This window comes from Bison bison, unplaced genomic scaffold, assembly GCF_000754665.1.
Source record: "Bison bison bison isolate TAMUID 2011002044 unplaced genomic scaffold, Bison_UMD1.0 scf7180017864517, whole genome shotgun sequence".
Taxonomy (NCBI): domain Eukaryota; kingdom Metazoa; phylum Chordata; class Mammalia; order Artiodactyla; family Bovidae; genus Bison; species Bison bison.
Window position 1 is genome coordinate 7,913,236 of NW_011495070.1, and position 12,821 is coordinate 7,926,056.

The following is a 12,821-nucleotide window of genomic DNA, read 5'->3' on the forward strand; positions in this document are numbered from 1 at the left end:
GGATTGTGTTATTCATATTTTTCTATTATTACAAAGTGTGTTCACGTCTGTGTGTGTGTGTGTGTGTGTGTGTGTGTTCAGCCGCTCAATCATGTCTGACTCTTTGCAACCCCTTGGATTATAGCCCACCAAGCTCCTCTGTCCATAGGATTTTTCAAGCAAGAATACTAACGTGGATTGCCATTTCCTTCTCAAGAGGATCTTCCCAACTCACAAAACCACGTCCTGCATTGACAGACAGATTCTTAACCACTGCAACACCTGGGAAGCCCCAACAAAATACAAAACTATTTAAAAAGCTCATTGTTTTCAACCAGAGCTATAAGCAACAATCTTTGGGAAACACTGATTAAACAGTCTAGAGAAAAATAAGCATCAAAACTGCATAGACTCATTCCTTACTATTTTTAGTTTTTAAATATAAATTTATTTATTTTAATTAGAGGTTAATTACTTTACAATATTGTATTGGTTTTGCCATACATCAACATGAATCTGCCACGGGTGTACACGTGCTCCCCATGCTGAACCCCTCTCTCCTCCCTCCCCGTACCATCCCTCTGGGTCATTTTCATTTTTGTTGATAAGTTCAAATCTTGATTCCATGGAGACCCTAAAATTCTGAACTTTCATTTGAGAAACACTAAAACCACACATTTTTTGCTATTGAACAAATGAATGAAATGATTCTCTTCAAATTAGCCAACTATTGGTTATTATTAGGAAATTATAATCTTCAGAAAAGTATATGAAAACAATTTACCAAACACCACTATAGCATACTATTAAGTCTAGTCTTGAAATCAAGTTTCAACAAGCAGAATATATTCTTTACTCACCAAATTGAGGACAACACTCATTCTCCAATGAATTCAATAACCTTTCAAGGGAAAAAAAATAAGTAAAAAGGAAAATGTGAGTTCTTTTTTAGGAATGAGATCAAACGCATTTTGCAAATTAATGAGTGTAAAGTATGAGGAACACACCTGGTTACACTTGAAAGTTATCAAAATGTTCCATTTAGCATATTTCACTTTAAAATATCCACAGTATGTTTAGAACCCTCTAATTACTAAAAACAAGTTCAGAGTTTTTATGAGCTTGATGAGAGTATGTCAGACCAGGACATCAAAATGAACTTGGAAGTTTTTCTATTTTATTATTTATCATTTCTCCTCACACAATACTTTGCCTTGTAATGATAAATGATAGTTTCCAATTTGGGAGTTCCCCATTCTCTATGAAGAATATTTTAATTTATGCTTTTATTTATATAGTTTATAATATATGCAGATTATGATTCCAGATCACATGAATGGTCATCTTATGATCAGTTATTTCTATGCAATTTCAGTGGTCCCTATTGAATGTTTTCCTCATTCAGAAGGGAATTTTGTGGCTATTTTTAAACGATTTTTTAACTGAAAAATGTAATGCAAATGAAACAATATAACAAAAGTTCACTTCATATAAATTTTGCCAAGGTTTCTATACCCTTTTTATATTCACTTGGAGGTACTGTTCCTTTTGGTCACTTTTTCCATTTTAAGATTTTTTTCCTGTTCTTTCAAGGACACATCTTAGTTATCAGCAACATTGTTTTAGCCAGTTTGCAGTCTTTTGTGAATGACATGTTGCTTGTGACATTATGGTTACCTTTTTGTACGCTATCCTCTTCAGATAATTTGTCTAAAGATTCCCTCTAAGTTCAAATTCTCTAGCAAGATACATGCTTGATACTGAAATTTTAAAAAAGGTGAATGTTCTAGAATTACCATATCCTACTTATTAGTAATCATTTTCCTTCATTTTAAAAATAGTTTTATCTTCCAAGGGTGTATCCAAAATAAACCATAGGGGCTTTTTTTTTTTTTTTTGGTCTGTTTTTTAAAAGGTAGTTTAAAAATGATCAAATTCTAAAAAAAAAAAAAACGTAGTTTAAGTGTCTTCTTATCTACAAGTCTTTCCATTCTTTTTTCTTCCAATGCAATTTATTTGCTAAACAAAAGGACTTTTTTTTTTCATGTTATTTGTTCTTGACTTGTTGCTGTTTTGTTCCATTATCAGATTTTGATGTTTATCCAGACAGTAGATTTAACACATTTCTCTGTTCTCTGTATTTCCTGTTAAATGCTAGTTTATGGGCTTGATCAGGTCAGGCTGCATTAAAAAAAAATTTTTTTTTGCAAGACTATTTCATTGGTGGTGCAGTCTTCTTACACCACGGAAGTAAATGCTATCTGCCAGGTTCTCTATGTATTGTTAATGATATTGGTGCCCAGTAACAAGATCAGTGTTTCTCAACAGTCTTTTTCACTGTGCCCCACCCCCAAAGCCTTACTGACATTATTTTCCTAATCATCCCCTCCCCCTGGGAAACTGTCTTTTGCCGAACTTGGAAAGCCAGTATGTCTTCAGATATTTTTTAGCCCCACACTCTTTTTCCTTTCCTTCTATGATTCTGATGACACAAATGCCAGGTCTTTTTTGTCATCCTTGTGTTCTGAGTTTGTTATTTTTTCTTCAACCATTTTTCTCCCTGTTTGAAGGCCGGATAATTTCTACTGAGGTACCCTCCAGTTCATTCTTCTCTCTTTCATCTCCATCCTGCCACTGGATCTTTGGAGACAGTTTTACATTTCGGTTATTTTATTTTTCAGTTATACAGTTTCCATTTGGGTCTTCTTTATAGCTTTTATTATGTTGTTTATACTTTAGATTATAACTTTTGTTTCAGGAGTTTTCATAATTGCTTGTTCAAGTATTTTTAAATAGCTGCTTAAAATCTTTTCAAGACAACGTCAACATTTGTGCCATCTCAGAGTTGCTGTGTTATTTTCACACAAAGTGAGATTTTCATGGTTCTTAATAAGCTGAATAACTGCAGATTGGATCCTGGACATTTTGTCTATAACATTATGAGCCCCTGGGTCTTGTCTAAGTACCAAGGAGAATACTGATATTTTTGTTTTGGTAGGAATTTCAGTTGGTTAGGTTGAAGATGTAAGTTCCAAACCACATTCTTTGGGCTGTGGTTCCAATGTCACTTCAATCTGGAAAGTCTTGGCAGTGCTTTATTTTTACTTAGTTCTAGCAATCTTAATAATTCAATAGAGTACGTATTATGATACTCATTTTCCAGGTAAAAAGATAGGTTTTAATTCAGTCTATTACTAGCTGTGTGATATTGGACAAGACACTCTTTGAGCCTTGATTTCCTCATCTGTAAAATGGGGTTGATAATCCCTAGATCACTGGATTGAGGACTGAGTAAAATAGCACATGTAGCATACCAAGCATACTGCAAACCTTAAAGAAACCTGGCTAGTATTCTCATTAAAGACAGAAATCAGCTTTGGTGAGGAAAAGTAATATATAATCAAATATATACATTTTAAATTACAGAAGATACCTTTTGGGAATTGTATACACTGTGTAACCACCACCCCAATCAAGATATTATAGAACATTTCCATTACAGCAGAAAGCTCCCACCAACCCCTTCTCAGTCAACCCTCTACCCATTATCAATCCGAGGCAACCACTGATCTGATTTCTACACAGTAGATAAGTTTTGTCTCTTCTAGAACTCTACAGTAACAAAATCATGCAGTCTATACATTTTCCATCAGGCTATTTTCACTCAGCACAGTATAGTTCAGGTTCATCCATATTAACAGTTTGTTCCTTTTTATTGTTGACTAGTATTCCACTGGGATACCCTAGTGGCTCAGTAGTAAAGAATCTGCCTGCAATACAGCTTCCCAGGTGACTCAGATGGTAAAGAATCTTCTTGCAATGCAAGAGACCCAGGTTTGATCCCTGGGTTGGGAAGATCCCCTGGAGAAGGGAATGGAAACCCATTCCTGTATTCTTGCCTAGAGAATTCCATGGACAAAGGAGCCTGGTGGGCTACAGTCCATGGGGTTGCAAAGAGTCGAACACAACTGAGCAACTAACACACACATGCAAGTATTCCATTATTTCATTGGGAGTTTTTCTATTATTGATTTAAAAGGTTCTTAGAAATTCCAAATTCAAGACCTTTGTTAGATAATGTATTGTGATTATCTTTTCATTTTCTAAATGATATCTTTCAAAGAACATGGAGTTTTAATTCTTATAAAGTTCAATTAATCTTTTCTCTTTTATTATTGTTTTTGTGACCTTTCTCAAAAAATTTGCTAACACCTAGGAGACAAAGATTTTCTTCTCTGTCTTCTTCTAGAAGTTGTATATCTCTATGTTTCCGTCTATGATCCATTTTGAATTTACAGTTTTGTGTATGATGTAAGTAGGGGTTGAGATTCTTTATCTTCCTATACTGATATCTGTTTTTTGGGGGGCACCATTTGTTGAAAAAAGAACTATCCTTTCTCATGGAATTATCTTGGTATCATAGTGAAAATCAACTGACCATATATAATATGTATAGGTTTATCCTTAGATGCTATTGTTTCATTTATCTATGTGTCTATCTCCATAGCAACACTCCATTTATTTTATTGCTTTAGCTTTATAATAAAGCTTGAAATAAGGTAGCATAAGTCCTCTAACTTTGTTCTTACAGAACTGTTTTGGCCATTGTAGATTCTTTGTATTTCCATATGAATTTTAGAATCAGCTTTAGAACATGATTACTGAGAGAAATGAAACTCATGGGGCCAGCATCACAATTGCCCAGGCTCCCTGTCTAGGGACAACTGATGGATTTGATTTCCTAGTCATTTGTTGAGGACTCCACGTCTATGTTCAGTTTTATATTTTTTAATGTCTTCATCTACTTTTGGTATCAGAGTAATGCTGTTCTTATAAAATGTGTTGGGAAGTGTTCTGTCCTATTTTATTTTCTGGAAGAGTTTATGGCGAACTGATAAAATTCTGGCAATAATTAGAAGAATTTACCAGTGACATCATTTGAATATATAGTATCTTTTGTGGGAAGATTAACCTGGTAATGACACTTCAAAATGCAGATAAATTTTAAAATATAGACAGAGAACTATTCACATCATCTGTTCTTGTTGAGTGAGCTTTAATTTTTTTTTTCTTTCAGGGATTTGTCCATTTTATCTAAATTATCAAACTTATTGGCATAGGTTGTTATTAATAGTCTCTCATTAGCCTTTTAATGTCTATAGAATCTATAATGATGCCCCCTCTTTTATTCTTGATATCTGTAATTTATAGTGTCTTCTCTTTCTTCCTAGATAAATTTGCCTAGAGCTTTTAATTTTATTGTTCCTTTAAAAGAACCATCTTTTGATTTCATTGATTTTTTCCTACTGTTTTAAAGTTTTTCAACATGATTAGTTTTTACTCTATATTCTTTCCAACTGCTTGTTTTGAGTTTAATTTGTCCTACTTTTCCTAATTTTTTCAAGTGAACACTTAGATTCTTATTTTGAGATCTCCCTTGTTTTCTCATATAAGCATTTAATGGTAAGGAAATATCTCAAAGCACCGCTTTCATTGCATCTCATAAATTTGACATGTTTACATTTTAATTAAAAATATTTTCTAATTTCTCTTGTGACTTCTCTTGTGACTCACATTTTGTTTAGAAGCATGTAGTTTAATTTCCAATTACTTGGGTTTTTTAAAAATATCTTTTTGTTATTGATTTCTAGTTTAATTTCTTTGGGGGCAGAGAAAATATTTTGTCATGAGTTTAATCATTTAAACTTTGTTGAGGTTGTTTTATGGTCCATTTTGGTGAATATTCCACGTGCACTTAAAAAGAAGACATGTGTCCTAGTTATTGGGTGGAATGTTCTAGAAATGTCAAATAGGTTAAATATATTGATAGAATTTTCATTCAGGTCTTCTATATCAATAGATCCCACTCTGTTGAAACCACCTTTGTAAATTCCAAAAGTATTAATGCCAGTATCCCACCTTAAAGACTAAAATTTTAATAAGGGTGGGATGTATCATTTGATAACTCTTGCTCTTTGAAGTCATTAGGAGATTTCCACATGACTCTAATGTGAAGGTAAGCTTCAGACCTGGATCTGTATCCTTATAGATTTTCTGTACATTTGTTTTACAAATTACAGAGAGCGAAGCCATGAACTTTCCAACTACTGTTGTGGGCTAGTTTCTTATTTCAGTTCTATCCGTTTTTCCTTCAGTGCCATTTTGTAGCTGTTAGGATTTGTATCTTTTTAATGAACTGATCCCTTTATCTTGTTTTAATATCAATCTCCCTGGTACTAGTGAAGGTAAACATTAAAAAAAAAACTTTCTGACCACTAAGTTTTCCTCTTCTGTGAGTTGCCTGTTTATGTTATTTGAATATATTTTTTATCTTTGTTGAGATTCTTTATATTTTCAGAACTTTATTCTTTCAGTCTGTGGCTTGCTTTTAACTTTATTTAAAATGTCTTCTTGTCTGTGTATAAAACAATCAAAATTTAAAATCTTTCCTAACGAATGGTACTGTTTTGTCTGGTTTAACAAATTCCTCCTTACAGTGATGTCATAAAGATACCTGTTTTTTCCTAAAAGTTCAGAATACATATTTACTTCACACTGCATATTTATCTCATTTGTAATTCAATTTTATTTGTGGTGTGAAATCAGGATCTAACCTCATATTTTTATATGAATAGCCAGTTTAACTAAAACCACCATAATCTATCTTTTCTATAGGATATTAACAAAGTTATTGTGCCAATTTTACTATGAAGAAGAGGAAACAATAGTTTTTCCCACAACTTCACTAACATTTCTTCCTTACCAAACACCTTTATTGGATACCAACTTCCAGCTACAGGCACTTGCCTTTCTAACTTTATGTCTGTCCTTGTGTTAATACTGCACTTTAAAAAGTTGCTTTTAAAATATAATTTCAATATGATCTAGCAAGTCCACTTGTTATATACTCAAGAGAACTGAAAGTAGAGTATCAAAGAGATATTTGCATATATTGCATTCAAAGCAGCATTCATAATAGCTAAAAGTTATAAACAACTCAAGTGTCCACTGAAGGATGAATGGATAAAATGTGGTATACACATACAGTGAACTAATATTCAACCTTAAAGAAGAAATTCTAATACAACATGGATAAACTTTGAGGATGTTATGCTAAGCAAAATAGGTTAGTCACAAAAGACAAATACTGTATGATTCCACTTAAATAAGGTGCCTAAAATAGTCAATTGATAGAGACAGAAAGAGTGATGCTAGGGGCTAGCAGTAGAGGTGAAGTGGGGAGTTGTTGTTTAATGGGCACAGAGTCTCAGTTTTGAAAGATGAACAAAGTTCTGGGAATTGGTTGCACAATGAGAATATACTTAGCACTACTGAACTGTACACTTTAAAACAGTTATTTACATGGTAAATCTTTTATGTATGTTTTACCCTATTTAAAACCAAAAGAAAAAACACCCCCCAAACCTGTTCATCTAGGGGGGTAAAAATCTGCTTTTAATAGTTCTCATAGTCTTCGGTGTTCTGCAGTTTCACCATGATGTATCCAGGTATGGAATTCCTGCTCAAGAATAAGTGTTCTTGAATCTAACTCAACTACTCCATAACCCAGAAAAATTCTTAGTTATTATTCTTTGAATGCTGCCCACACCCATCCTCTCTAACCTCTCATTTTGACACTATTAGACTTACGTTGAACCTTTCTTATTTCCCATTTACTTAGTTCCTGCACTGAAGTCTAGTAAATTTTCCTCATGGTGTCCATCTTAGTTCCAGTGGAAGGTATAGTTCTCCAACACTGAATGGAAAATTTTTTTTATATATTCCTTAAAGGAAATAAGGCTCAAGGTCAGCAAACTGTGCTAGAAGTAAAAAGTTAAGAAACCAAGTAGATGTAAGGCTCACCTCTACAACTCAGGAGAAAGTGTCAACGCCAAAACAATAACAAATGTTAAAAACAAGCAGGATACGGTTTTTAGTCTATGGGAACTCAAACAGAATTTGTATCCTACTGTTGTGTGAAAATTGTATAAATCATTATGTTTAATTGGTTCATAGTGCTTCTCAGGCCTACTATATCCTTCTATTTTTCTGTCTATTCATTGTTAACTTTTGAGAGTTTGATATTGAAACTCCAACCAAAAATTTTAATTCATCTACTTAAAAAATCATTGTAATATATAGTGGAACTATATATTACTTTGTTCTGTGTTTTCCCAGTGTCCTGTAAATGTGTTATCATACTTTCATTCATAACTTAAGAAAAATAAAAAATTAAACAAACACATTTGAATTGGAAAAACAATAACGACAAAACAGGATGCTGCTTTGTGTCAGGTGCTGGGTATGTGTGATTGGTATCATGTCGGTAACATTACATCCCAAAGGCTCGCACACAGCATTTCATACTTTGTCTATGACCTTGAGCAGGACATTAGTTTACTCTTAAGCTTCTTTCTGTGGGTTGCTGGGAGGATCAAATATTATAAAGTGAGCAAAAGTGCTCTATACCAAAGTAGTATTAAGGTGTTTTCTCAATTCTAAAATATTATTAAGTGGTCGGGCGCACTAATGGATTTTAAATGGGGGAAGATACGAAGATGACTTATCCATTAGAGTTACACTTAAAGAGCTTTCAGATTTGGAAAATTAAAAATATGGCAAAGTCTGCTTTTAGAATTGAAAACCACCGTACTTTCTCTGCTATTATGTCCAGACATGCCCTTGTCTTAAATTTGAAGGATTTCTCTCTCTGGCGCAGAGTTCAGTTTTACCGACCTCATTCCTGACAGCTGTCAGAATTTACCACAGATTTCTTGACCCCATTTTCAAGGACCTGCTGAGACTTGAGAAGCTACCTCTATCGGACAGGCTTTCACACGCTTACCTTAGCTAATGTACTGTCATTGGCTGTTGCTCTTCCCGGACCCGCCTACAACGATCTCAACTCTGATTGGATACCACTGTCCTGTCCTTTTGTTATGGCAAAAGGTGGATCTGAGGCTTTGGGATAGGACGATTGGGGCGTCGGGAAGCTAATGCGCAGGCGTGTTTTCTTGAGTGGTGATTGGCTGGCAACAGGGCAGGCAGGGGCGGGACTCCTGGCTCGGCGCACGCTCTGTGGGCGGAAAGGGTGGGGCTGCCGGTGCCAGTTGGTCCAAGTGTTCAGGCCTGAGGCGTCTTACCGAGCCCTCCCCCTGCCGGCGCCTCAGAAGGCAGGTGAGGGTTGTCGTGGACCTCGAAGGGCCCGGCTTCGGCGGCTGGAATTGCGGCCTCTATACTGCTGAGGGCCTGGAGGGCGGGGTGGGCTGGACGCTGGCCGGCGCATCGGGGACCGGGGAAGAGCGCCTAGGCATTTGATGGGCGGCTGAGGCCTGGCTCCCCGGAGAACTCCTGCGCAACCTCTCTTTCTCATCCTCTCAGTACTGGGCCCAGAGGTTCCTTTGTGGAGGGTCGCCGGCGGTCCTTCGCGCGGGCTTGCTGTCGCCTTGTCCCCGCCGCTCCGGAGTCTAAGGACTCTGTCCAGCCCTGGAATGGGACTGTGGGAGGGAGTGTTCGGGTGGGATGGGACCTGGCTCGCCTGGACCTGCTGAGAACTCGGAGATGGGGGGAAAGGACGCCCAGGCGGGGAGGGAGGCAAGAGAGCGGTAAAACCAGGATTGGCGGCATCTTGTTAGGCTCTGAAAGTAGCTCTCGGTTTAGTTTCTCAATGACCATCTTTCTCAAGGTCTTCATGGACACATCTAGGGGAGTTAGGATTGGAGGAGAAACAAGGGACATCCCTGAAAGACAGGGTTTTGTTGTTTAATGTATCGATTCTGGTACTATGACGTAATAATATTAAGGACAGATGCTGTGTTTCCAACGCTGAATCTGTACCTGAGATAAAGCTATGCTTTTATATTCTGTGCCTGTACTCATTCATTGATTAAAGCCAGCATAGCTAGCCACTCTGGGGATCCCGTTTATGAGCAAATCCTTGTTTGGGCAATCAATCCCTTAATTTTGAAGAATTTAAAATTGGATTTATTTAACCAGAACAAGTCAGAATTTGAAGGTACCTGAAAAAACTTTGATAGTCGATGCAACTTGAAGGGTATGGAACTTACATTTAGGTTTTTAGATAGCAGAAATAGCAAGAAAATTTGACATTAAGGGTTGTAAAATGTTTTGCAAATTTAGATTAAGGCCATGTTAAAGTGCCTTCTGTTGTGTAATACAGGGATTTTATAGTTAGATCTGAGTTCAAATTCTTGATACAGACTTTGGCTGTAAAATCTAAGAAAAATACGTAGCCTTTCTGAGATTGTGTCCACATTTATAAATTGCCATGTCCTGTTGATTTGATGAACTAATAATATGTGTAAAACATTTAGTATATTAAAGCACAGTGACTTTTAGTAGTCTTGCTGCTGCTGCTGCTAAGTCACTTCAGTCGTGTTCGACTTTGTGCGACCCCGTAGACGGCAGCCCACTAGGTGCCCCCATCCCTGGGATTCTCCAGGCAAGAATACTGGAGTAGGTTGCCATTTCCTTCTCCAGTGCATGAAAGTGAAAAGTGAAAGTGAAGTCGCTCAGTCATGTCTGACTCTTAGCGACCCCATGGACTGCAGCCCACCAGGCTGCTCCGTCCATGGGATTTTCCAGGCAAGAGTACTGGAGTGGGTTGCCACTGCCTTCTCCATTTCGTAGTCTTACTAGCTCATTAATAAATGGATCATAGATGATGAAAATCAGTTTTAGATGTAGAAAAGTGAGTGGTTGTGGATATCAGAGAAAAGTCTCAAAAGCTCAGGTCTCAGATGCGAGCATACCAGTGGTGATGTGGGAAAAACTAGACTGGGACGTTGACTATATGTAGTCTTGACTCTGTGTAACTACTACTATGATCGTGGGTACGCCATTATCATCTTGGCCCTGGCTTATTTGTGAAAATCAGATTTAGATTGTAGATTTTTTTTCTAAAATTCTTTTTGTGACTTGTATTAGAGCTAAAAGGCAGAGATGATACAGTTCAGTTCAGTCGCTCAGTTGCGTCTGACTCTTTGTGACCCCATGGACTGCAGCACGTCAGGCCTCCCTGTCCCATCCCCAGCTCCCAGAGCTTGCTCAAACTCATGTCCATCAAGTCGGTGATGCCATCCAACTGTCTCATCCTCTGTTGCCCCCTTCTCCTCCTGCCTTCAATCTTTCCCAACATCAGGGTCTTTTCAAATGAGTCAGTTCTTCACATCAAGTGGCCAAGTATTGGAGTTTCAGCTTCAGCATCAGTCCTTCCAATGAACATTCAGGACTGATTTCCTTTAGGATGGACTGGTTGACTCTCCTTACAGTCCAAGGGACTCTCAAGAGTCTTCTTCAACACCACAGTTCAAAAGCATCAATTCTTTGGCGCTCAGCTTTAGCGTCTGCCTGCAATGTGGGAGACCCAGGTTCGACTCCTGGGTTGGGAAGATCCCCTGGAGAAGGAAATGGCAATCCACTCCAGCACTCTTGCCTGGAAAATCCCATGGACGGAGGAGCCTGATAGGCTGCAGTCCATGGGGTCGCAAAGAGTCGGACACGACTGAGTGACTTCACTTTGACTTTTCACTTTGTTTATAGTCCAACTCTCACATCCATACATGACCACTGGAAAAACCATAGCTTTGACTAGACGAACCTTTGTTGGCAATGTCTCTGCTTTTAATAGCTGTCTAGGTTTGTCATAACTTTTCTTCCAAGAGCAAGCATCCTTTAATTTCATGGCTGCAGTCACCATCTGCAATGATTTTTGGAGCCAAAATAAAGTCTGTCACTGTTTCCCCATCTATTTGCCATGAAGTGATAGAACTGGATGCCATGATCTTAGTTTTCTGAATGTTGAGTTTTAAGCCAACTTTTTCAGTCTCCTCTTTCACTTTCATCAAGAGGCTCTTTAGTTCTTCACTTTCTGTCATAAGAGTGGTGTCATCTGCATATCTGAGGTTATTGATATTTCTCCTGGCAATCTTGGTTCCAGCTTGTGCTTCATCCAGCCCAGGGTTTCTCATGATGTATTCTGCATGTAAGTTAAATAAGCAGGGTGACAATATACAGCCTTGACATACTCCCTTCCCTATTTGGAACCAGTCTGTTGTTCTCTGTCCAGTGCTGTTGCTTCCTGACTTGCATACAGATTTCTCAAGAGGCAGGTCAGGTGGTCTGGTATTCCCATCTCATTAAGAATTTCCCAGAGTTTGTTGTGGTCCACACAGTGAAAGGCTTTGGCACAGTCAATAAAGCAGATGTAGATGTTTTTCTGGAACTCTCTTGCTTTTTCCATGATCCAGCAGATATTGGCAATTTGATCTCTGGTTCCTCTGCCTTTTCTAAATCCAGTTTGACCATGTGGAAGTTCATGATTCACATACTGTTGAAGCCTGGCTTGGAGAATTTTGAGCATTACTTTACTAGCGTGTGAGATGAGTGCAATTGTGCAATAGTTTGAATATTCTCTGGCATTGCCTTTTTTGGGGATTGGAATGAAAACTGACCTTTTCCAGTCCTGTGGCCACTGCTGAGTTTTCCAAATTTGCTGACATAGTCAGTGCAGCATCATCTTTTAGGATTTGAAATAGCTCAACTGGAATTCCATCACCTCCACTATCTTTGTTCATAGTGATGCTTCCTAAGGCCTACTTGACTTCACATTCTAGGATGTCTGGCTCTAGGTGATTGATCATACTATCGTGATTATCTGGGTCGTGAAGATCTTTTTTGTACAGGTCTTCTGTGTATTCTTGCCACCTCTTCTTAATATCTTCTGCTTCTGTTAGGTCCCTTCCTATTTCTGTCCTTTACTGTCGCCCATCTTTGCATTTAAGTGTTCCCTTGGTATCTCTATTTTCTTGAAGAGATCTCTG

General features: G+C 37.5%; 1 protein-coding gene across 2 annotated transcripts in view; it reads left to right on the forward strand.

Moving 5' to 3' along the window:
• Positions 1-12,821, forward strand: part of SCOC (short coiled-coil protein) — a 40,240-nt gene that overhangs the window by 19,291 nt on the left and 8,128 nt on the right. The window contains exon 1 of one of the 2 annotated variants that reach the window (XM_010830293.1): positions 8,976-9,156. The exons of the other annotated variant lie outside the window; for it this stretch is intronic. Coding sequence (XP_010828595.1) covers positions 8,976-9,156 — 181 coding nt within the window. Of the gene's footprint in view, positions 1-8,975; positions 9,157-12,821 lie in introns of those variants that run through there. 2 annotated transcript variants of the gene reach the window in all.